This window comes from Antechinus flavipes, chromosome 6 (genome assembly GCF_016432865.1).
Source record: "Antechinus flavipes isolate AdamAnt ecotype Samford, QLD, Australia chromosome 6, AdamAnt_v2, whole genome shotgun sequence".
Lineage (NCBI taxonomy): Eukaryota > Metazoa > Chordata > Mammalia > Dasyuromorphia > Dasyuridae > Antechinus > Antechinus flavipes.
Window position 1 is genome coordinate 149592093 of NC_067403.1, and position 22293 is coordinate 149614385.

The 22293-nt window shown below is 32.7% G+C and overlaps 1 protein-coding gene across 2 annotated transcripts in view; it reads right to left on the bottom strand.

Annotated features, from left to right (window-relative positions):
• Positions 1-22293, bottom strand: part of STPG2 (sperm tail PG-rich repeat containing 2) — a 686155-nt gene that overhangs the window by 581047 nt on the left and 82815 nt on the right. For both annotated transcript variants that reach the window (XM_051967542.1, XM_051967543.1), the window contains exon 7: positions 1335-1442. In XM_051967542.1, coding sequence (XP_051823502.1) covers positions 1335-1442 — 108 coding nt within the window. The remainder of the gene's footprint in view (positions 1-1334; positions 1443-22293) is intronic.

The following is a 22293-nucleotide window of genomic DNA, read 5'->3' on the forward strand; positions in this document are numbered from 1 at the left end:
ATCTGTGAGTTGAGACTGAAAAGGGTCTTGTTCTTAGAATTTAGAGCTATACTCTATAGGAACCTAAGCTAAAATGTGAAAATAATCCCCTTACCCTCTCCCAAAAATGAAGTGCCACAAAATGGAGTTTTATTTCATGTGTTGGAGAGTATATTTGTATTATAATTGCTATTATGCCTTTGTCTATATATTTGCTATTAAAATTTTGAAATAAATATTTTATAAAAATTAATCTTTTAACATATAAGTTAATATAAAGCATTACCCTTACATTCATATTCATGCCTATACTTATCATTCAGTAATGGCTGAAGTAATTTGCAGATTACCTGGACACCCCGAAACCTCTTAAGGATACTGGAGAAACATAGGGAATGGTGAAATGTAATCTATTTAGGCATAAGACAGTGAGGGTCAGGGTACTCAATGTTATCTCTACAAAAGGCACCTAATTCTGAGATCCCATGGCTTAGGTAGACAGATTTTAATATTTTCTAAATATGTGGTCTTGTCCTTATTAGCTATCACTACAAAAAACTGAAAGATAAAAAACGTGCAAAAATTTCAGAGATGTAATCTGCACTTTAATAGTACAAAGATCTAAGCATATGTCAAATAGCAGGAGTATCCTAAATAGCTTCAAGAATATATATGGTTCCTTAGTAGAAGAGAAGTAATGGCTACCAGATATCCTCATTTTCCCTCAGTAAATCTATAATTATTAAGATGAGTTAGTTAACTTCCAAAGATTAGCTACTATAGATGCTGAAGCAAATGCCCACCTCTTTCAGCTCCACATCACTACCATACCCAAACAAGAAGGGCCAACTAGAAAAAGATTTTATTCAGACTCAATTATGTGGCTTTCTATACTGAAGTGGGCTCTCTTGTATATCAATTGTTACATATAACTTCAGTTGTAGCTATTAATCTGTATACAATTGTACTAACATAAATAGTAAATGTTACATACAATATTAGATTCTCCATTGTATAACTACAAAAAGGTCCAGATTAGTACAAATAATGCAATTAGATGAAGTGATCACATTTATTCAGCTTCAAATTATTTGAAGTTATAAATATATTAAAATATAGTCACTGGTATCAGATGCCCAATTGTAAATAGAGCATTGATTTGAATAATGTTACCCATTCATAAGACTCACTTATTTAAAATAATCAGGATCTGTCTAGCTATGTGCTTCCACTTTCCTTAAATATTATTTTTCCTTTTTTGTTCTTATAAATGCTCACTTATCATCTTGGTCAAGTTGCTAGTTTTCCATTCAGCCTATTTGGACCTTTATATTAAAATGATTGTGAAATCTTACCTGGCATTGTGAAAGGAAAGCAGGGTGAATTTCATTTATACTTGAAGTCTCATCTTCTACATTTTTAAACTGACTTTTAATGTCATATCTCCCTGGTCCTGGTACTCCCTGAAATACATAGCAATAAACTAATTAATTACTTAATTGATAGATCTATATATAAATATACATACATTTGTCTATTAATAAGGTACCTTAAATCAGTAATTAAGGGCATAGTTCATTTGAGCCAAGTTAATGAGTCAAAGGTATAACTTATTAAAAAGGGAAACCAAAAGATACTGCTTAGCAAACACCAAAAAAAGGCACTCTTCAGAAAAAGTTCTGATATTCCAGAAATATACCACTTGTAACTCTGCTACTGTCCACTGACAGAGGTCAGAAAAAATTCTCAAGATATTAAAGTTGAGATAAACTTTAATAATAATTTAATAATTAAAAAGTTAAAAAACAACTATAAAAGATTTGATGTATTGAGTACAGCCTGAATCATAATTTTTTCACTTCTTGCTTTTTTTGCAACTTAGCTAATATGGAAATATGTGATTTCACATATGTAACTGATACCAAATTGCTAACCTTTGCAATAAACTGAGGAAGAGGAGAAGAGAGAGAATTTGAAAACCAAAATTTAAGAAAAGACAAAAAAATTTTTCTGGTAAATTTATGTTTAATACACATTATTTTATGAATCACATTGAGAAAGAAAAATCAGAGCAAAAGGGAAAAATCATGAGATTAAAAAAAAACAGAAAAAAAAAGAAGTGAACATAACATGTGTTGATTTACATTCAATCTCCATAGTTCTTTTTCTGGATGCAGATAGCATTTTCTTTCCAAAATCTTTTGAGATTGCTTTGGATATCTGAGCCATTGAGAAGAATCAAGTTTTTCATTGTTGATCATCATACATTCTTGCTGTTATTATGTACAATGTATTCCTGGTTCTACTTGTTTCATTCAGCATGAGTTCATGTAAATCTTTCCAGACCTTTCTAAAATCAGCTTGTTCATCATTTTATACAACAATAATAATCCATTGCTTTCATATAACATGACTCATTCAGCAATTCCCCAATTGATGGACATCTACTCATTTTCCAATTCTTTGCTGTCACAAAAGGAGCTGCTACAAATATTTTTCCATATGTGGGTCCTTTTTCCTCCTTTATAATTTCCTTGGGATATAGATTCAGTAATGGCACTACTGGTCAAAGGGTATGCAAAGTTTTATAGCCTTTAGGACATAGTTCCAAATTGCTTCTCAGAATGGTTGGATCATTTCACAATTCTACCAACAATGCATTAGTGTCCCATTTTCCCATATCCCCCCCAACATTTATCATTATCTCTTCCTATTATCTTAGCCAATCTGAGAGGTGAGGTAGAAGCTCAGAGTTGCTTAATTTGCATTTCCCTAATCAACTGTGATTTAGATCATTTTTTCATATAACTATACATGGCTTTAATTTCATCATCTGAAAATTATCTGTTCATATTCTTTGACCATTTTTCAATTGGGGAATGACTTGCATTCTTATTAATTGACACAGTTCTTTATATATTTTAGAAATGAAACTTTTATCAGAAACACTGGCTGTAAAAATTTTTCCCCTAGCTTTGTACTTCCCTTTTAATCTTTTCTGTTAGTTTTGTTTGTGCAAAAACTTTAATTTGTTGTATCAAAGTTGTCCGTTTTGCCTTTCATAATGTTCTCCAGTTCTTCTTTGGTCGCAAGTTCTTCCCTTCTCCAAAGATTTGATAGGTAAATTATCCTTTGCTCTCCTAACTTGTTCATTTATGCCCAAACCATATACCCATATTGACCTTATTCTGATATGGAATGTGAGATGTAGGTGTATGCCAAATTTCTAACATTATTTTCCAGTTTTCCCAGCAATTTTTCCCAAATACTGAGTTCTTATTTCAGAAGCTGGAGTTTGGGAGTTTATCAAATACTAGATTACTATAGGTCTTGATTGTGTTGTATATATTTAATCTATTCTACTAATCTATCACTCTTATTTCTAAGCCAGTACCAAATGATTTTGATGATTATTGCATTATAATATAGTTTTAAGTTTGGCTCTAAGAGACCATCCTTTGAATGGTTTTTCATTAATTTCCTTGATATTCTTGACCTTTTGTTCTTGCAGATGAATACTATCATTATTTTCTCTAGTTCTATAAAATAATTCTGGCAATTTGATTGATATGGCACTGAACAAGTAGATCAATTTAGGTAGAATTGACATTTTTATTATATTAGCTCAACCTAACCATGAACAATTGATATTTTCCCAATTATTTAGATATGGCTTTATTTGTATAAGAAGTATTTGGTAATTATGTTCATATAGTTTTGGGGGTTATCTTGGCAAGTAGACCCCCACCTCAAATAGTTTGTCTACATTTATTTTAAATGGAATTTCTCTGTCTCTAGCTGATGGACTTTGTCAGTAATATATAGAAATGCTGATGAATTGTTTGGGTATGTTATAAATCCTGCACCTTTGCTAAAGCTGTTAATTATTGTCAGGAGATTTTTGGATGATTTTTTTTTCTTTTCTCATCCTCCAGTTTCCTTTTTTTATTAAAGCTTTTTAATTTTCAAAAGATATACATGGATAATTTTTCAACATTAACCCTTGTGAAATCTTCTGTTCCAATTTTCCTCCCTTTTCCACTCTTCCCCAGATGACAAGTAATTCTATATATATTAAACATGGTAAAAATATGTTAAGTCCATACATGCATACATACTTATACAATTATCTTGCTGCACAAGTCAAATCAAGAAGAAAAAAATGAGAAAGAAAATAAATACAAGCAAACAACAACAAAAAGAATGAAAATGCTATATTGTTATCCACACTCAGTTTCCACAGTCTTCTCTGAGTGTAAAATGGCTCTCTTCATCACAAGATCATTGGAATTGGGCTGAATCATCTTATTGTTGAAAAGAGCCACTTCCATCAGAACTGATCATCATATAATCTTGTTATTGCCATGTACAGTGATCTCCTGGTTCTTCTCATTTCACTTAGCATCAGTTCATGTAAGTCTCTCCAGGCCTTTTTGAAATCATCCTGCTGGTCATTTCTTACAGAACAATAATATTCCATAACATTCATATACCATAACTTATTCAGCCATTCTCTAACCAATCGGCATCCATTCAGTTTCCAGTTTCTTGCTACTACAAAAAGGGCTGCCACAAACATTTTTGCACATATGGATCCCTCCTTTAAGATCTCATTGGGATGTAAGTCCAGAAGAAACACTTCTGGATAGAAAGATATGCACAGTTTGATAGCCCTTTGTGCAGAGTTCTTTTTGGATGATTTTCTAAATATATCATCATATTATCTGCAAAAAGTGATAGTTTTATTTTCTGGTTGCCTATTCTAATTCTTTTTTCTTTTCTTTTTGTTAAAGCCAATGTTTCTGGTATAATGTTGAATAGTAGTGGTGATAATAGGCATCCTTGTTTCACCTTTGATCTGAGAATGCATCTAGCTTCTCTCCATTACAAATAATGCCTATTGTTGGTTTTATATAGATACTGCTTATTATTTTAAGGAAAGCTTCCTTTTCCCCTATGATCTCCAGGTGTTTTCAACAGAAATGGGTGCTATATTTTGTCAAAAGATTTTTCTGCATCTATTGAGATTATTATATGATTTCTGTTGGTTTTGTTATTGATATGGTCAATTATGGTAATAGTTTTCCTGATATTAAACCAGCCCTGTATTCCTGGTATAAATCTCATTTGATCATAGTGTATTGTTAGAATCCTTACAAAGCGACAAGTCAGTTGCCTAATTTAGCAAGGTACTTAGCAAATTCCCTAGCTCACTAATGTATTGAAGTACTCATTGGAGTTCACACTTTTGGGAGATTCACAAGTCAGTGTTCAGTATGAGATTCATAAGTCAGAAACCCACAATCCCACTCTCTCAGAGGAGGAGTCAACCTTTGAGTTCACACCTCTAAAAGAGCATAAAAAGGAGCTGAGTTAGTGAAGTGAGTCAATTCAGAAGAAGCCCACTCTCAGAGGCAGAGCCAGATTCATTCATCCCATCTCACACCACCATGGTGGCAGGCTCTCCTTCTTCACTTCTCCCCTGAAAGACAGGCCTCTAAGAAAGCTACCGGGACCCCAGAGACTCTACCAAAAAGTTATTAGAAACAATCCACACCTTCAGCAAAGTTGCAGGATATAAAATAAACCCATATAAGTCATCAGCATTCTTATATATCACTAACAAAACCCAACAGTTAGAGTTACAAAAAGAAATTCCATTTAAAGTAACTACTGACTGTATAAAATATTTAGGAATCTATCTGCCAAGGGAAAATCAGAAACTTTATGAGCAAAACTACAAAACACTTTCCACACAAATTAAGTCTGATCTAACCAACTGGAAAAATATTAAATACTCTTGGATTAGGCGAGCAAATATAATAAAGATGATAATACTACCTAAATTAATCTATTTATTTAGCACTGTACCAGACTCCCAAAAAACTACTTTGATGAACTAGAAAAAATAACAACAAAGTTCATATGGAAAAACAAAAAGTCAAGAATTTCAAGGGAATTAATGAAAAAAAATCAAATGAAGGTGTCCTAGCTGTACCAGATCTAAAATTATATTATAAAGCAGCAGTTACTAAAACCATCTGGTATTGGCTAAGAAATAGACTAGTTGATCAACGGAATAGGTTAGGTTCAAAGGACAAAACAGCCAATAACTTTAATAATATAATGTTTGACAAACCCAAAGACACCAGTTTCTGGGATAAAAATGCATTATTTGACAAAAATTGCTGGGAAAAATGGAAATCAGTATGGCAGAAACTAGGCATTGACCCACACTTAACACTGTACACCAAGATAAGGTCAAAATGGGTTCATGACCTAGGCATAAAGAATGGGATTATAAATAAATTGGAAGAGTATAGGATAGTTTACCTCTCAGACCTGTGGAAGAGGGAGGAATTTATGACCAAAGAAGAACTAGAGATCACTATTGATCACAAAATAGAAAATTTTGATTATATCAAATTGAAAAGTTTTTGTACAAACAACACAAATGCAGACAAGATTAGAAGGGAAACAATAAACTGGGAAAACATTTTTACAATCAAAGGTTCTGATAAAGGCCTCATTTCCAAAATATATAGAGAATTGACTCTAATCTATAAGAAATCAAACCATTCTCCAATTGATAAATGGTCAAAGGATATGAACAGACAATTCTCAGACGAAGAAATTGAAACTATTTATAGACATATGAAAATATGCTCCAAATCATTATTAATCAGAGAAATGCAAATTAAGACAACTCTGAGATACCACTACACACCTGTCAGATTGGCTAGAATGACAGGGAAAGATAATGTGGAATGTTGGAGGGGATATGGGAAAACAGGGACACTGATACATTGTTGGTGGAATTGTGAACACATCCAGCCATTCTGGAGAGCAATTTGGAACTATGCTCAAAAAGTTATCAAACTGTGCATATCCCTTGATCCAGCAGTGTTTCTACGGGGCTTATACCCCAAAGAGATACTAAAGAAAAGAAAAGGACTTGTATGTGCCAAAATGTTTGTGGCAGCCCTGTTTGTAGTGGCTAGAAGCTGGAAAATGAAAGGATGCCCATCAATTGGAGAATGGTATATGAATGTTATGGAATATTATTGTTCTGTAAGGAATGACCAGCAGGGTGAACACAGAGAGGACTGGAGAGACTTACATGAACTGATGCTAAGTGAAATGAGCAGAACCAGGAGATCATTATATACCTTAATAACGATACTGTTTGACGATATATTCTGATGGAAGTGGATCTCTTCGATAAAAAGAGCTTTAATTGATCAAAGATCAATTACCTAAAGAAACCTACACCTAAAGAAAGAACACTGGGAAATGAATATAAACTGCTTGCATTTTTGTTTTTCTTCCCGGAGGTATAAATAACTTCTGAATTCAATTCTCCCTGTGCAACAAGAAAACTGTTCGGTTCTGCACACATATATTGTATCTAGGATATACTGTAACCTATTCAACATGTAAAGGACTGCTTGCCATCTGGGGGAGGGGTTAAAGGGAGGGAGGGGAAAAATTGGAACAGAAGTGAATGCAAGGGATAATGCTGTAAAAAATTACCCTGGCATGTGTTCTATCAATAAAAAGTTACCAAAAAAAGAAAAAAGAAAAGAAAAGAAAAGAAAAGAAAAGAAAAAGAAAGAAAGCTACCCGGGCCCAAGGAAAGAGACAAGACTTGGAAGGAGAAAATAAACGTTTGGATTTTATCAGCTGGCTGCATCTGGAGTGATTATTATTCTGAACCAAAACTAAGGCTGCCTCCAGAGAACCTCCCCAAGAAACCTGCTCCACAGAAAACCATCATATATTATATACAAAAGAAGAGAACACCACAGTGTATTATCCTGCTGATAAGCTGCTGTAATCTCTTTACTAATATTTTATTTAAAACTTTTGCATCAATATTCATTAATATTAATTATTCAATATTCTGTATTTTTTTCTGGTTTTGGCTCTTCCTGGTTTAGGTACTGATGTACAATATTTGTGTCATAGAAGGGATTTAGCAGTACTTCTTTACCTACTTTTCCAAATAGTTTACATAGTATTGGAATTAATTATTTTTTAAATGTTTGGTAAAATTCATTTGTGATCCATCTAGCCCTGGAGATTTTTTCTTAGGGAGTCCATTAATGGCTTGTTCAATTTCTTTTTCTAAAATGGGACTATTATTCTTAGTTTCAATTTTATTAATCTTTTCTTCAGTTTTAGATTTTCTAATTTGGTATTTAACTAAGGGTTTTTAATTTTTCTTTTTTTAGCTTTTTTTTTAGATGCATCCCTAATTCATTGATCCTTTTATTTTACTCATGTAGCTATTTAGAGTTATAGAGAAAATTTCTTCTAAGAACTACTTTGGCTATAACCCATAGATTTTGGTATGTTGTCTCATTATTGTCATTCTTTCAGATGAAATTATGGATTGTGTCATGTTAAGGGCCATACCTAACTGTGAAGGAATACTGTTGGTTCTCCAAAAGTCCCCACAACTATGAATCATAACACACTGGTAGGAATTGCAAATCAGCTTTTACTGATACAGATGTTGCTTGTAAATTGGTAATGAAATAAATTGGAGGCAAAAGGGAAGAGGAAAGAGGTCAGAGAATGCAATTGCCTCTCAGTTTCCTTGTATTGTTATCATCTTCTCACATGAAGGGATCTATTCTGCTGGTCAGAATTAGATTCCCAGCAGCCACTATTGGCTCCTGTAACAGTTTACGTGATTTGTTGTTTGGCCAATCATTTTTAAGAAATAGATTATTTAATTTCCAATTGGTTTTTAGTCTATCATTCCCTGCCCCTTTATTGAATAAAATTTTTATTGCATTGTGATCTGAAAAGAAGGCATTTCCTATTTTTGTATTTGATTATGAGGTTTTAATGCCCTAATACATGGTCAATTTTTGTGAAGGTGCCATGTACTGCTGAGAAAAAAAAATGTATTCCTTTCTGTCCCTATTCAAATTTCTCCAGATGTCTATCACATCTAGGTTTTCTAGGATTCTATTAACCTCCCTAGTTTCTTTCTTGTTTGTTTTGTGATTAGATTTGTCTGATTCTAAGAGGAGAAGATTGAGGTCCCCTACTATTAAAATCTATTTCTTCATGTAACTGGCTAAAATATTCTTTAGGAATTTGGCTGCTCTATTATTTGGTGCATAAACATTTAATATCATTACTACTTCACTGTTTATGGTATCCTTTATTAAGATGTACTTTCCTTCCTTACATATTTTAATAAAATCTATTTTTATTTTTGCTTTATCTGAGATCAGAATTACTACCCTTGTTTTTTTTTTACTTCAATTGAAGCATAATAAATTCTATTCCTGCATTTTACCTTTAATCTGTGTGTGTCTGTGTCAAATGTGTTGATTGTAAACAACATGTTGTAGGATTATGTTTAATCCACTCTATTTGCTTCCATTTTATGGGAGAGTTCATTCATATTCACAGTTATGATTACCAGCTCTGTATTTCCCTCCATCTCTTTTCTTTCCTATATATATTTTTGTTCTCTCTTTTCACCCGGTCCTTAGTCAAGTTTTTTTACCCACTTCACTCACTATGTTATCTCCTTTCACCTCTCCCCCTTCTCTTAGTAGGGTTTTTTTAATCCACTACACCTACTACCTTATCTTCTATCACCTCTTCCCTTTTTCTATTACTTTTTTCTCTAGTGTTTCTGTCCTCCCTCCTATCCTGCTTTTGCCTTTTCTTTCCTCGTTCTCTTACTTCTTTATAGGGATAAATTTCTATACCCAACTGAAAATTAAGTTAGAACCAAAACTGATGAGATTAAGCTTCAGACAATGCTCAGTCCTCTCCCTTATTTCCCTCATTTGTAATAGATCTTTTGCACTTCTTCATGTGAGCTAATTATTCCATTCTTCTTCCCCTTTCCTCCTTTTTCAAGTACTGATCTTTTTCCTTGATGTCTTTTTCTTTTAGGTCATCTCATCAGAGTCCATTCACGACCATACCCTCAGTCCATGTGATGCTGCCCTCTATCTACTCCAGTGACAAATACAGTCCTCAAGAGATATAGTTATCATTTTCTCTAGGGATGTAAACAATTTAACCTTTAAATAATATATATTTCCCTCTGTTTACCTTTCTATAGTTCTCTTGAGTCCTGTCTTTGTAGATTAAATTTTCTGTTTAGTTCTGTTTTTTTAATAGAAATGATTAAAAATCTCTTACTTCATTGCAACTCCATCACATCCCCTGAAAAATGATGCTGAGTATCACTGGGTAATTCTTATTTATAATTCTAGCTCCTTTGTATGGTATTCCAGGTCCTCCAATGCTTTATTGTATAAGCTGCCAGATTCTGGGCAATCCGGATTGTTGTTCCTTGATATTTGAATTGTTTTTGTCTAGCAGCTTACAGTATTTTTTCTTGAGGTTCTAGTTCTGAACTTTTGCAACAATGTTCTTTGGGGTTTTCTTGGTGAGATCTCTTTCTGAAGGTGATCAGTGTATTCTTTCAATGAGTATTTCTCCCTATGTTTGGAGAATATTGGGGCAGTTTTCCTTTATAATCTCCCCCCCCACCCCAGGCAATCAGGATTAAGTGACTTGCCCAGTAAGTGTTAAGTATCCAAGACCAGATTTGAAATCAAGACCCCCTGAATTCAGGATTGGTACTCTAACCACTGCAACAGGTAGCTGCCCCAAAAATCTTTTGAAAAATGCTATCCAGACTCTTTTTGATCATGGCTTTCAGGTAGGCCAATAATTTTTAAGATGTCTCTTCTGGATCTATTTTCCAGGCTGCTGTTTTTCCAATGAGGTATTTTACATTTTCTTCTCTTTTTTTCCTATCTTGGCTGATTTTTGCTGGCTCACAGTCATTAGTTCACAGAGTCATCACCCGGTTCTGGTTTTTAATGTGTGGTTTTTATTCAGTTAGCTTTTATAGCTCTTTTTTTCATTTGATTAATTCCAGTTTTTAAAGAGTTGTTTTCTTCAGACAATTTTTTCCTTCCTTTTCCAAGCTGTTGACTCTCTCATTTCCTATCTCATTTTTTCTTCTACCTCTCTTATTTGCCTTTTTAAAGTCTTTTATGAGCACTTCCAAGAAGCTTCTTTGGGTCTGAGACCAATTCATATCACTTTTTAAGATTTCTTCTTTGCACATTTTGTACTCATCTAAGTTTTTGTTTTGGTCTGCCCTGTCACCATAGTATTTTTCTATGGTCAAAGTTTTTTTTTTTTTTTTTCTGATTCTTGTTCAATTTCTTTCCTTTTCTTTTGGTACTTCCTCTTTTCTACTTTTATGGTTGAGTTCTGCTCCTGGGGTAAAGCAAGTGCTGTCCCAAGTTTCTTGTGCAGCTCTGAGCCCTGGCTTTGACCACAGAGGCCCTTGTGTTTTCAGGGAGTAGTTTTGTATGCTCTTTTCAGGAAACAGTCTAGTTTCCCAGAGTTTGGCTTCTGAGCTTGGACTGGAAACTGACCCACTGATTTGCTTCTCCACTAAACCAAGACTGAGGGTCTTAGTTGATGATTAAATATGATTAAGATCCTCTCACCTGCTTTCCTAGAGTCTATATGAGCTGGGCTGAACACCCTTTTCACCTCAGTAAGATTGAGTTTTCTTGGAAGTTTTTCCAGTCTATCTTGAGCTGGGGAGTGATTTCATTCCATTAGACTGTTCAGAGGCTTGGTTTCATATGGTTTTCAAGGGAAACTTGGAGAACTCAAGCAGCTTCCTGACTTTATTCTATGATCTTGGCTCCACACCACACCCCCACCAGAAGTTGTCCAAGACAAAAACTTTTAAAAGTTTCATATATATATGCATGTGTTCTTTTTCTCTTTTCTTGATGAAAAAAGATATATAGTCAATTTCTCGTAACTATTGCCTAATATTGAACTACAAATATTTGCTATAGTAACAACATTTTTAAAAAGAGATTTTTTTTAAAAAGAGAAATTTTTCTTGTATGAAAATAAAGGACAGGAAAAGGGAACACAAAAGTAGTACTTTTACAGATGATATTCTTCTATTTAGGTAACAGCAAAGAATCATTAAAATAAACTAAAAAATTGAACTGATCAAATTTGAAGGATGTAACATAAATCTGCATCAATCTTAAGCATTTTTATATTACCCACAAAAACTTTTTGCTATAGCAAAGAACTAGAATTTAAAAGATAGCTTCAACTGAAGAAAAGCAAAACGAATGAACAAATATGAATGTGTTAAATATTATAGTGTTGTAAGAAATTATGTAAATGATAGTATTGGAGAAATCCAGAAAGACTTGCCTAACTAATACAGGGATAAAATAAAAAGAACCAGGAGAGCAATATAACATCTTAAACAAAAACTGCTTTGAAAGTCATGAGAACTCTAATCAGTATAATAACCAAACATAATTCCAAAAGACTTAGTAGCATTGAACCAAGCATGCTACCAATTTCCTTATAAGTGATAGAATCTAGGAACATTTTAAGACACAGCCATTGTCAGAATTTATTTCATTGACTTTATTTTTTTGTTTCAAGGGTTTTGCTTTTTTTCCCAGCAGGAAAAAAGAGGAAGTGAATTTAAATTTGAAATTATGTACCTCTCATATATTTTATCTCTGAAAAGGCATCAAGGAACTTTTTGTGAGAAGGTATTCTATGATACAATCTTAAAAGTTTAGGGTTACTCTGAATATCACACTAATTTCCCTTTAAAATAATGTATCAACTGGAAAATGTCATCTGCATCCAGAGAGAAAATTATGGTAAATGATTGTGAGTTGAAACAGAGCTTTTTCACTTTTTTGTTTTGTTTTGTTTTCTTGTGATTTTTTTTCCTTTTGGTTTGATTTTTCTTGCACAACTTGCACAAATATCAAAACATATTTAAAAGGATTGTATATATTTAACCTATATCCAATTGCTCCTGTCTTGGATGGGGGAGCAAAGAGAAGGAGAAAGAAAAATTTGGAACACAAAATCTTACAAAAATGAATGTTGAAAATTACATTTCCATGTATTGGGAAAAATAAAATACTACTAAGGAAACAAATAATTATGGCTTTATAGTGTAGTTTGAAATATGGTAGTTTAGATTCCCTTCTCAACCACTTTTTTTAATTTCTTCTTGTGATATTCTTGACCTTTCTTTTCTTCAAAATAAAAATTTTATTAAATTAAATAACCACCATAAGTAAAACTATATAAACATAAACCAAATACAAAAGTAATTCAGAATCAATCAATAACTGTATTGTAAAAGGATACTAGATCTCATATATTGCATTTACATTATAAGCAATTCAAACAGAAAATTAAACAATAGTGACAAAAAGCACTTTGATAGATTGTTATATCAATTGTCCTGCCATATGCTAATGAGAGAATTGAAAATAAAAATCTGTTTTTATTATAAATCTAAACAAAGTCAAGATAAACAATGTCTAAATATGCAAATTTTTAAATAGCAACATCTAAATAGAAGCTGTGTAGAACTTTAAAAGTTTATAAAGCACTAGACATATGTCATCTCACTGAATCTTCCCAATAATTCTGTAAAAGTTATTACTATCCCTAACTTTCTATATACAGAAACTAAAGTTGAAAGAAGCTAGGTAATTTGGTCAGGATCACATAGTGTCAAATAAACATCTTATATAATAACTGATTTTAAGTAGTTAAATCGAACTAGGGTTCTCATTTACTGGCAACTAACAGGCAAGAGAAGAAAACTAATGGACACTCAATCAAACCATTCACACCCTGAGAATGAGATATAAAAGTCCTTGCACTAGGAAAGTAAAGCCAGAGCATACTTACTATATGACTGTGGTTTTAGTTAAATTGATTGTATCTACCAACAATGCTGCATTGATAGCTGTTCACTTTTAAACTTTGAGCTGTTTGCTCAACTGCCCATAAGCTTGCATCAATATTGTTATGAAGAAGAGAGATTTATCTCAAGAATCTGTTACCACTGGTGTGGTATTGGAGCTTCTGGGATAGTTTTGTGGATATTTCTGGGCAAAAGATGGCAGAAATGAATTAAGCTGATCAAAAGCTTCAGGACTTATTTTCTATCACTGCATTATGTGGCCTTTCTTTAGCTGAGCATTTAAGGAAGTCTCTGAATTTTATACTCATCTTGTCTTCCTTACAAATATCTCAAGCTAAATATACATAGGGAATCTGTCCCTTTGTTACACTTAAAATAGAACAGATATTAGAATGATTTCTTTTAGAAAACTGGCTTAATTTTTTTTCAGTTCCTGATAATTCTGTATAAGCATGCTAAATTTATTTAATGTGAGTGGCTATTTGTCCTCAAAGGACATGACCATACAACTATAGTTTGTCAACTGGGGGAAAGAAAATTGTTTCCTTTTACTATCTTTAGGTATATAAGATTAACCCAACAAAAACAAAAGAACTCCACCAAAATTATGGCATTGTCTGAGGAGAAAGGGGGTTATCTACATACAAGAGATATTGCAAGGTAAAAATAGCAGTATTTAATAACTGACTGGATATGGAGAACAGGAGTAAAAAGTGAATGAGTAAAGGAAGACACCTATATTGTAAGCTTGGGTGACTGAGAAGATGGTGATTCCCCCAAGGATAATAGGGAAATTCCGAAAAAGAGCTTTGAAGGGAGAAGATAGTGAGTTAGTGTGAATATGTTAAGGATGTCTCATAGGATATACAATTTAAGATGCCTAAAAACCAATTTTAAATGTGAAACTAGAGGTTGAGAGGTTAAATTTGGAAAAACAGATTTAGGAATCATTTACATAGATATAATTGAAATCATGAGAGTTGATGAGATCACTAAGTGAAATAGTATAGAGGAAGAAGAGAGTCTAGAATGGAGCTCTAGGGGACACTCATTGTTAGCAGAAGTGATGTAGATGATCCATCAAAACAGGCAGAGAAAGGGTCAGACAGAGGAAAACCAGAAGATAGCAATGTCTTGACAACCTAGAGAAAAGAAAGAATTATATCAAGAAGACACTGATCAACAGTGTCAAAGACTGCTGGGCAAAAAGTACATCTAAATTTGCAACTGATACATTGTTAGTAACTTTGGAGAGAGCAATGTTAGGAGGTTAAAAATGAAATTGCAAAGAGTGAAAGAAAAAGAAGCAGAAGCATTAATCATGGATGGCATTTTTAAAGAAGTTTAACGATGAAAGAGAGGGGAGATAAAGGATAGTAACTCATAGATGTAAATAATTTAACATCTCTGGTCTTATGTTTTGTATTTTTTGAAAGTATTTTATTTTTTGTGCTCAGTTTTGCTAGTATATAACTACACAGTAGAGTCTAAGAATTTTTTTTAAATTTTTTGTGGTTTTATTATTTCACTTTGATCATTTTCTATGTTGTTGATTTGATTTTCTGGCTTTTTAAAATCAAAATAAGTTGTCATCTGAAATCTTTTCATATTGATTAAAAGCTTTGAATGCTTGACAATTTCTTAGCTCACCTAAAGCACTAAACATCTCTCATAACTTTCCTTTTAGAGGGCTGCAATCTGAACTTTCCAGATAGCTCTTTTACTTTCTACCAGTAGGTCTACTTAGTTTGGACTTCATGGCCCATGATGTTCCCATGTTAGATACCTGTTAACTACCTTATTCCCTGGTTTCTGGCTTCCTTTTGTATGTTAAGTTTTCCCCCTTGAGACTGTAAGCTTCTTGAAGGACAAAAACTGTCTTTTTCTTATTTGCAAACTCTAGTATTTAGCACAGTAGGTATTTAATTTTTATTGAATTGAATTAAAAATCAAATTGCCTAAAAATGTATCAGTTTTCTCAGTCTCTTCAAAGAAGCAGTTTTCAACTTTGCTCATCATTTCTATAATCTTTTTGGTTTCCATTTTCAGTAACATAAATTTATATAAGAAGTTTTGATCATTCTTTTAATTTTTCTGGCTTTATGTGGTTTTCAGATTGATAATTTCCTAATTTATTGACTTAAAGTTTGGCAATTCTGTTAGTCTTTTCAAAGTAGTAACTTTTAGTGTTGTATAACATCTTTTCTATAAGGTGGGATTTGGTGGGATTTTTTGCTTTAGCTGAATATCACAGGATTTTATAGTAACTTGGAGAATGCTTAGAATTCCCTATGTTTTTTATTGCTATGGATTAAAATTTTGCTATGAATCTAGATAGAGAATTGCAGATATCATAAGAAGTTATCAGAACTTATTGGTTAATGAGAAAAATCCCAGAAAAGGATTTAGGTCTTAGAACCAGTAATTAACTTACTCTAGAAATTGAAATGAGGTAGAGAAAGCAAAAGCCACATTCAATCATATAATCACCCAAAACACAAGTAGGAGTAAATAAAAGACTTCTTCTTAAAAGAAAAAAAGGGAAAGAAATGAGTTATAAATTGATGATTTGAATAGGAGGTTGTCTTACTTGCAATAAGATGCTTGTGCTGCTTTAAATGTTTTTCCATAATAACATATAGTAACATATATATATGTGTGTGTATATATATCAATGTTTATACTACTGTCATAATAAAAATTCTGGTTTTATATAAAGAGATATTTAAAATAAATTTAGTATCATATTCTGAGCTACTCACCTCATTTACATTCTATTTACATTTAATATTGGACCCTCAAAGAGGAGCTGCTATCTCAGGTTCCAAAGAGTACCCTAAGACATGTATTCCCAAAATTAATAGCTCAAGAGTCCCTATCATTTACAGTCAAAAGACACAATTAATTCTTAGCAAAGAAATTTATTAGCATGGCATAATAAAAACAAAACATTTCTCTGCATAAATCTAGGGTGCATTCTCCCACAAATACAAATATCATATATGGAAAGAGTTGATATAAACTCAAGAGTATAGTAGTAGTAGGAAAGACATGCAGAATACAAATAGATAAAGTCAACTCAGACCCTCTGGTATTATAGGGCCTGAAGACTTTTCTCCCTTTAAAGAGTTCTTCTATAATTCTTCTTGAGTGCTAAGTTCTCTGCTTGCTTGGTGGCTCAGCTGAGTTCCCACTGTCTATTCCTTGATATGATTTACAGGGCTAGATTTCTCTTGAGTCTATAAACACCTCTCTTCTCTGATGCCCAAAGTCCTATTTCCCAAAGCTACTTCCTCCCTCAAGTCACTTTCTATAACCATTCCCATCCAGAGTATGAATCTCTGCTCTGAATTACCCTGCTAATATTATCAAATTGATGAATTCTTGAATTACTGGATAGAGGTGTTTTCCTCTGGAAAGTCACTGTTAAAGAGGATGAGGAAAGAGAAATTCCCTCCTTTCTCACTGTAAGGTGCTTCTGAGTGTAAACTTTCACCTTAAATATTCCCCCAAGAAATTACCTGCTTAGAACCTTGTGAAGATATGTGTTGATTCTGTTTGTCTAAAAATGTTGTTCTTTTTAGTTCTATTCTCTTCCTTCCCCCTCCCAAAAAAATATGGTCACACTTTGTAAAGATATCAACATATTTGGTCTCAATTTTACAGTTAATTTAACACCATATTAAAACTTCATTATCTGTGACTAAATCCCCATTTTCCCGTAAAAGAATATTCACAAGATTTTTTTAAAAAGAAATGTTTGCTGATTTGTGTTGTTCTGCATCTTCTAGTAATTCATATTTGAGCAAAACCTAGTAGATTTGTATAATAAAAATATACTTACAAGAAGCAACTCTGTGAGGTAAACAGCACAAATAGATTTTAGAGATGAAAAAACAGGTTTTGGAGGATACAGTAACTTTCATGATCAGAGAACTAATAAATTTAAGACAGGAACCAAGCTGAAGTCTCTAAACTCTAGGTCCAGAGCTCTATTGAGAACCTCATGCTGGTTCTCAAAGGCTATGAAGGAAATACAAATGTGCAACAAAAAAATCATTGGATCTAAATTTTAACATGCAAAGAAAAAATATATATTTCTAATTATTTGCTTCCACTTCCTTCTCTCAATAGTCAGAAAATCAGATAATCTACTTCTTTAAGAAGGCCTAAACAAAGTGATATGAAATGCAATCATGAGAAATACAGGTTTCACTATTGAGCAATATTTTTTTAGTAAACCCTTCATTTCCTCTAAAGGTTTAGTATATGCAAAAGAAGTGCTCTTACTTTTATTAAAATGAGGAAGGTCAATATCTGATTTTAAATAATTTCATGTCATTTATAAGGCTGCTATGGACTTCAGAGCTAATCTTCAAGTTTTCATATTTTCCTATTTTTAGTTTTTCTCCTGATTTGTATGTAAGGACTGGCCAATAAAGGCCCAATCATTAGGGAATGTTTGGATTTGACTTCCCTTGTGGGTAAATATAGAGCAGGCACAGATATTAATTGTCTACTTTCAATCCAGTATATGGAATTTCTTCCAGCCATACACAACTAAAGGCCAATCTCTTAATCCTCTTCCTCCCTGGTAACAAGACAGATCTGTTTTAAGCTTCTGGGTACCTTATCTCTCAGTCACAAATGTGCCTGTGAGCACATCTTGCCTATTTTTTTCCATTTAAACTTTCTAAGTTTTAGGTAAATGATTATAAGACGAAGGAAATGCACAAATGAACAGGAGCTCCATTAGAGTCATGAGAAATCAAACTAGTACCGGAAGTCAATAGCAGTCTTACAGATCAGTAGTGCCTCTAGACAGTCATTCAAAGACAGCAGAAGTTTCAAAGATCACAATTGCTTAATGACACAGAAAAATCTTGGCTATGGAATTTTCAAAAGGCACCAGTTCTCAGAGCCCAACAGAGTTGATTGAGGAAGTGTGAAAATTATACAAAAGGAGAAAAGAATTGTCAGAGACTATCACTGAAAAATGAGAGAGAGAGAAAGAGAGAGAGAGAGAGAATTATGAAATACTCCCAAAATCCCAGAACAGACTTCATTTAACAATATTTTAAAGGCCAGATTCACATTTTAAATATAATTTTGGTAGATAGAAGTAAATATATATCAATGACTAATGATTATATAAATTATATTTCTTATGAATTAAAATTAATTACTGCCATAAGTCAATATTAAATAAAAAGAGTTTACAAATGTTCAGTTATAAAAACACAAGTATATTTATTCAAATCACATTTCAATATTCAAAATCCCAAATTCTGAGTTTCATTCCAAAAACCCCATTCTTAGATGATTGCACCTTACCTACTCCTTCAATTCTTATTGAACCTCATTTTAATCATAATAATGAACTCTAGAATTCATATTTTACTTATTTCCTTACCTAACACAGACTGTACTCAAACATTTCAACCCATCTGATGGTACATATTGCTCATCTTTAATTTTGGAAAGTTGAATTTAACATATATTTAGATCAGGTACAGACTCACGCTTGATCATTAAATGATTAGTATAAATAGCTTATCTGTTCTCTCTCCTGCTTCCTATTTCATAGCAATAGCTGATTTCTACATAATTTATTACAAATTCTGGCCTGTGATTAGCTTTTTAGAAGCCATAATATATACACATATATTTACATGTGGTTATAAATCTGTAACTAGAAAAGGAATCATGGCATAGATGGTTTCAAAACGAAGTATACCCAGATTCAAGTCTTACCCCTGACACATTCTAGCTGTATGACTCTGAGTAGGTCACTTAGGCTCTCAGTGCTCTGGGAAAATCTCTAAAACTATATTTTGTTTAGAACATATAGATCTACATTGGTGAAGGAAGTTTACTCATCTAGGAGTTTACTATAGTAGAAAAATCACAAGTCTGATTCCTATTCCTATCTCCATCTCATATTTAGTTAGGTATCCTACATGTAGCTGCCTTCTACATTCTATAATATCTTTATAGAGACATAGCCTATTACTTTGTACAACTTAAATAAATTATGTATATGTTCATCTGGTTGTGCAGAATAAAGGGGAGAAAAATATTTCCCCTCCTATTGATAAGGAGATTACTAAATGCCCCAGACATAGACTTTTTATGGCATTAGTGTAAAGATGATAACTTACAGGGAGAGCTCTGTGAAAATAAGAAAAATGGCTGAAACAATTTATAAGTGATCTTGGACATCGAATGAAACTTTTCCTTCAAGAAGGTAAATAGCTTTAAGCTCACAAAATTGCTATATTTCTCAGTTAATTATACAAGCTGGCTATGTACCCTAGATCTGAAGATACTGGGTGGATGATTGACTGATGATTGTCCTATTTCCTACTATTTAATAATTTTTAGTATTTACTACTATTTAGTAATAGGTTGAGGAGCACAATTCACACTAACTGTAGATTCAACTAGTTAAATGAAAAAAGAGCAGATAATGAATAGTGCACTTAATTGTTATATCTTGATAGGCTAATCTGTAATTTATTTGACTTCCTAGTGCCTCAATTTTCTTCCATACAAAGTAGAGATGAGAAGGGATATACTAGAATATCTGTCACCTTTGATGAATACTAGCTTCATCTATCAAAAGCATAATATTTGTCATTTAATTTAAATATGAATAATTTAAATAATTCATTAGCTTTGGAGCCTGATAACGTCACAAGAAGACACACTTGATAGACAATACAATTTAGCCACTCCCTCACAAATGGGAAAAAATGTGTACAATGAAAAGATATAAACACATATGAGTTAAAGTACAAATTCAAAGTCTAGGAAGAAATAGTAGAAACATTTTAATATTTACTCAGTTCGGCAATCAGATCCTTTCACTAAAGCCCAGCCCCAAAATATATTTCTTCACTTGTAGAAACAGTGATAAAAGACAGAAGAAATGGTAACAAATATGTTCTCTCCTTTCACTAGACCAACTATTAATAATACCTTTCTGAAACTAAGAAGAAACACTTGCCATAAATCACCTTCACTCTATTAAGTAGAAAATTCAGGTTTTATGAAAGACCTTTATTGCCAAATTCATTCTCTGTATCAGTGACTGAACTGACTGCTTTATTTATTCACAACCATATTACTTTTGACAATCAACATCAGTTACAATACTCTTTAATAAATGCAAAAAATATGTTCAGCAACAAGACACTATCCAATTCTTGTTAAGAGTTTAGCATTTATGGATGACAAAAGGCCAGATTCAAGCTTGACCTCACCGATTATTTAGCTATGCATTCAGGAAATATTCCTACCTCAACTCAGAGCAAATCATTCATTTTTCAGTAAACTAAAACAATCAGCTATGTTTTCTCAAGAGTCACCACTGTTCCTTCATATAGGATTATATGTCCTAACAGTGGGAAAAGTTAACTTTCCATTCCTGATTGTTAGCTGCAACAAGATGGCTAGTAGTAGGTTCAATCCAGAAAGACCACATATTGAAAGCAACAACACTGCAAAGCCTTCCCATGTAATCTCTTTTTTTAAAAATGGTGAACATGGCTCCTTTTAATAGTTCCAAAACCAATACTATCTCTCCCACACAGTAGGAGGAACCAATTAGCAAATGGTCCTGGTTGAACGTTCCTTTTTTGTCCCAAAGAGCTTTTATTTCTGGTAATATAAGTACATCAACATCAAGAAATGTCTTAAAACAGATAAATAGATGATGATTTATGGAGGTACTGGCAACACAGTATAATGAATTGAGTACTTAACTGAGTACAACTTGGTTTAAAATATCAACTCTCCTGCTAATTAAGACACATGACCACAAATTTCTTTACCAGTAAAATAGAGATAATCATATCTATACTGCCTTACATGACATTGTGAGGACATTGATACACTTTCAGGCTTAGTTTCAAAGCTTTTAAATACTGGATCCACACTTAAATTTATCTTTTCAGCAACATGAATATGACAAAGGATATGTAATCTGATAGCAGAAATTTTATAAGTTTAAAATAAAATGAAACTTTTAATAAAGGAAACCAAAACAACCCCAATCCTTAGGCTCTCCTCTGGTGGAATGATACAGTAGAGAATAACACTAAATCTGGATAAATAACACTAAATTTGTATTCAAATCCTACCTGTCATTTACCAACTACTCAACCTTGTATCTCACCTCTCGGGGACTTTATCATCTGTAAAATGAAGAGGTTGGATTTCATGACTTCTAAGATATCATTTAGCTCAAAATCTAAACCTGTATGTAAAATGTTCCAATCTTTGGACTACATCTCTGTTAGGAAATGGCTTTTAGCCATCTAGATAAGCTCCTTATTACCAGATCTTTATCAGAGAAACTTTTTGTGAAGTTTTTCCCCCCTGGTTAAACATTTCTCTTTTAATCTCACTTGCATTTTTTGTGAAAAAAAAACTTTTAATTTTATGTATTCACAAATATATAACATACCTTGGGTGATCCTCTCTACCATTTGTTTGGTCCTCCTAAACTGTGCAAAGAATTGAAT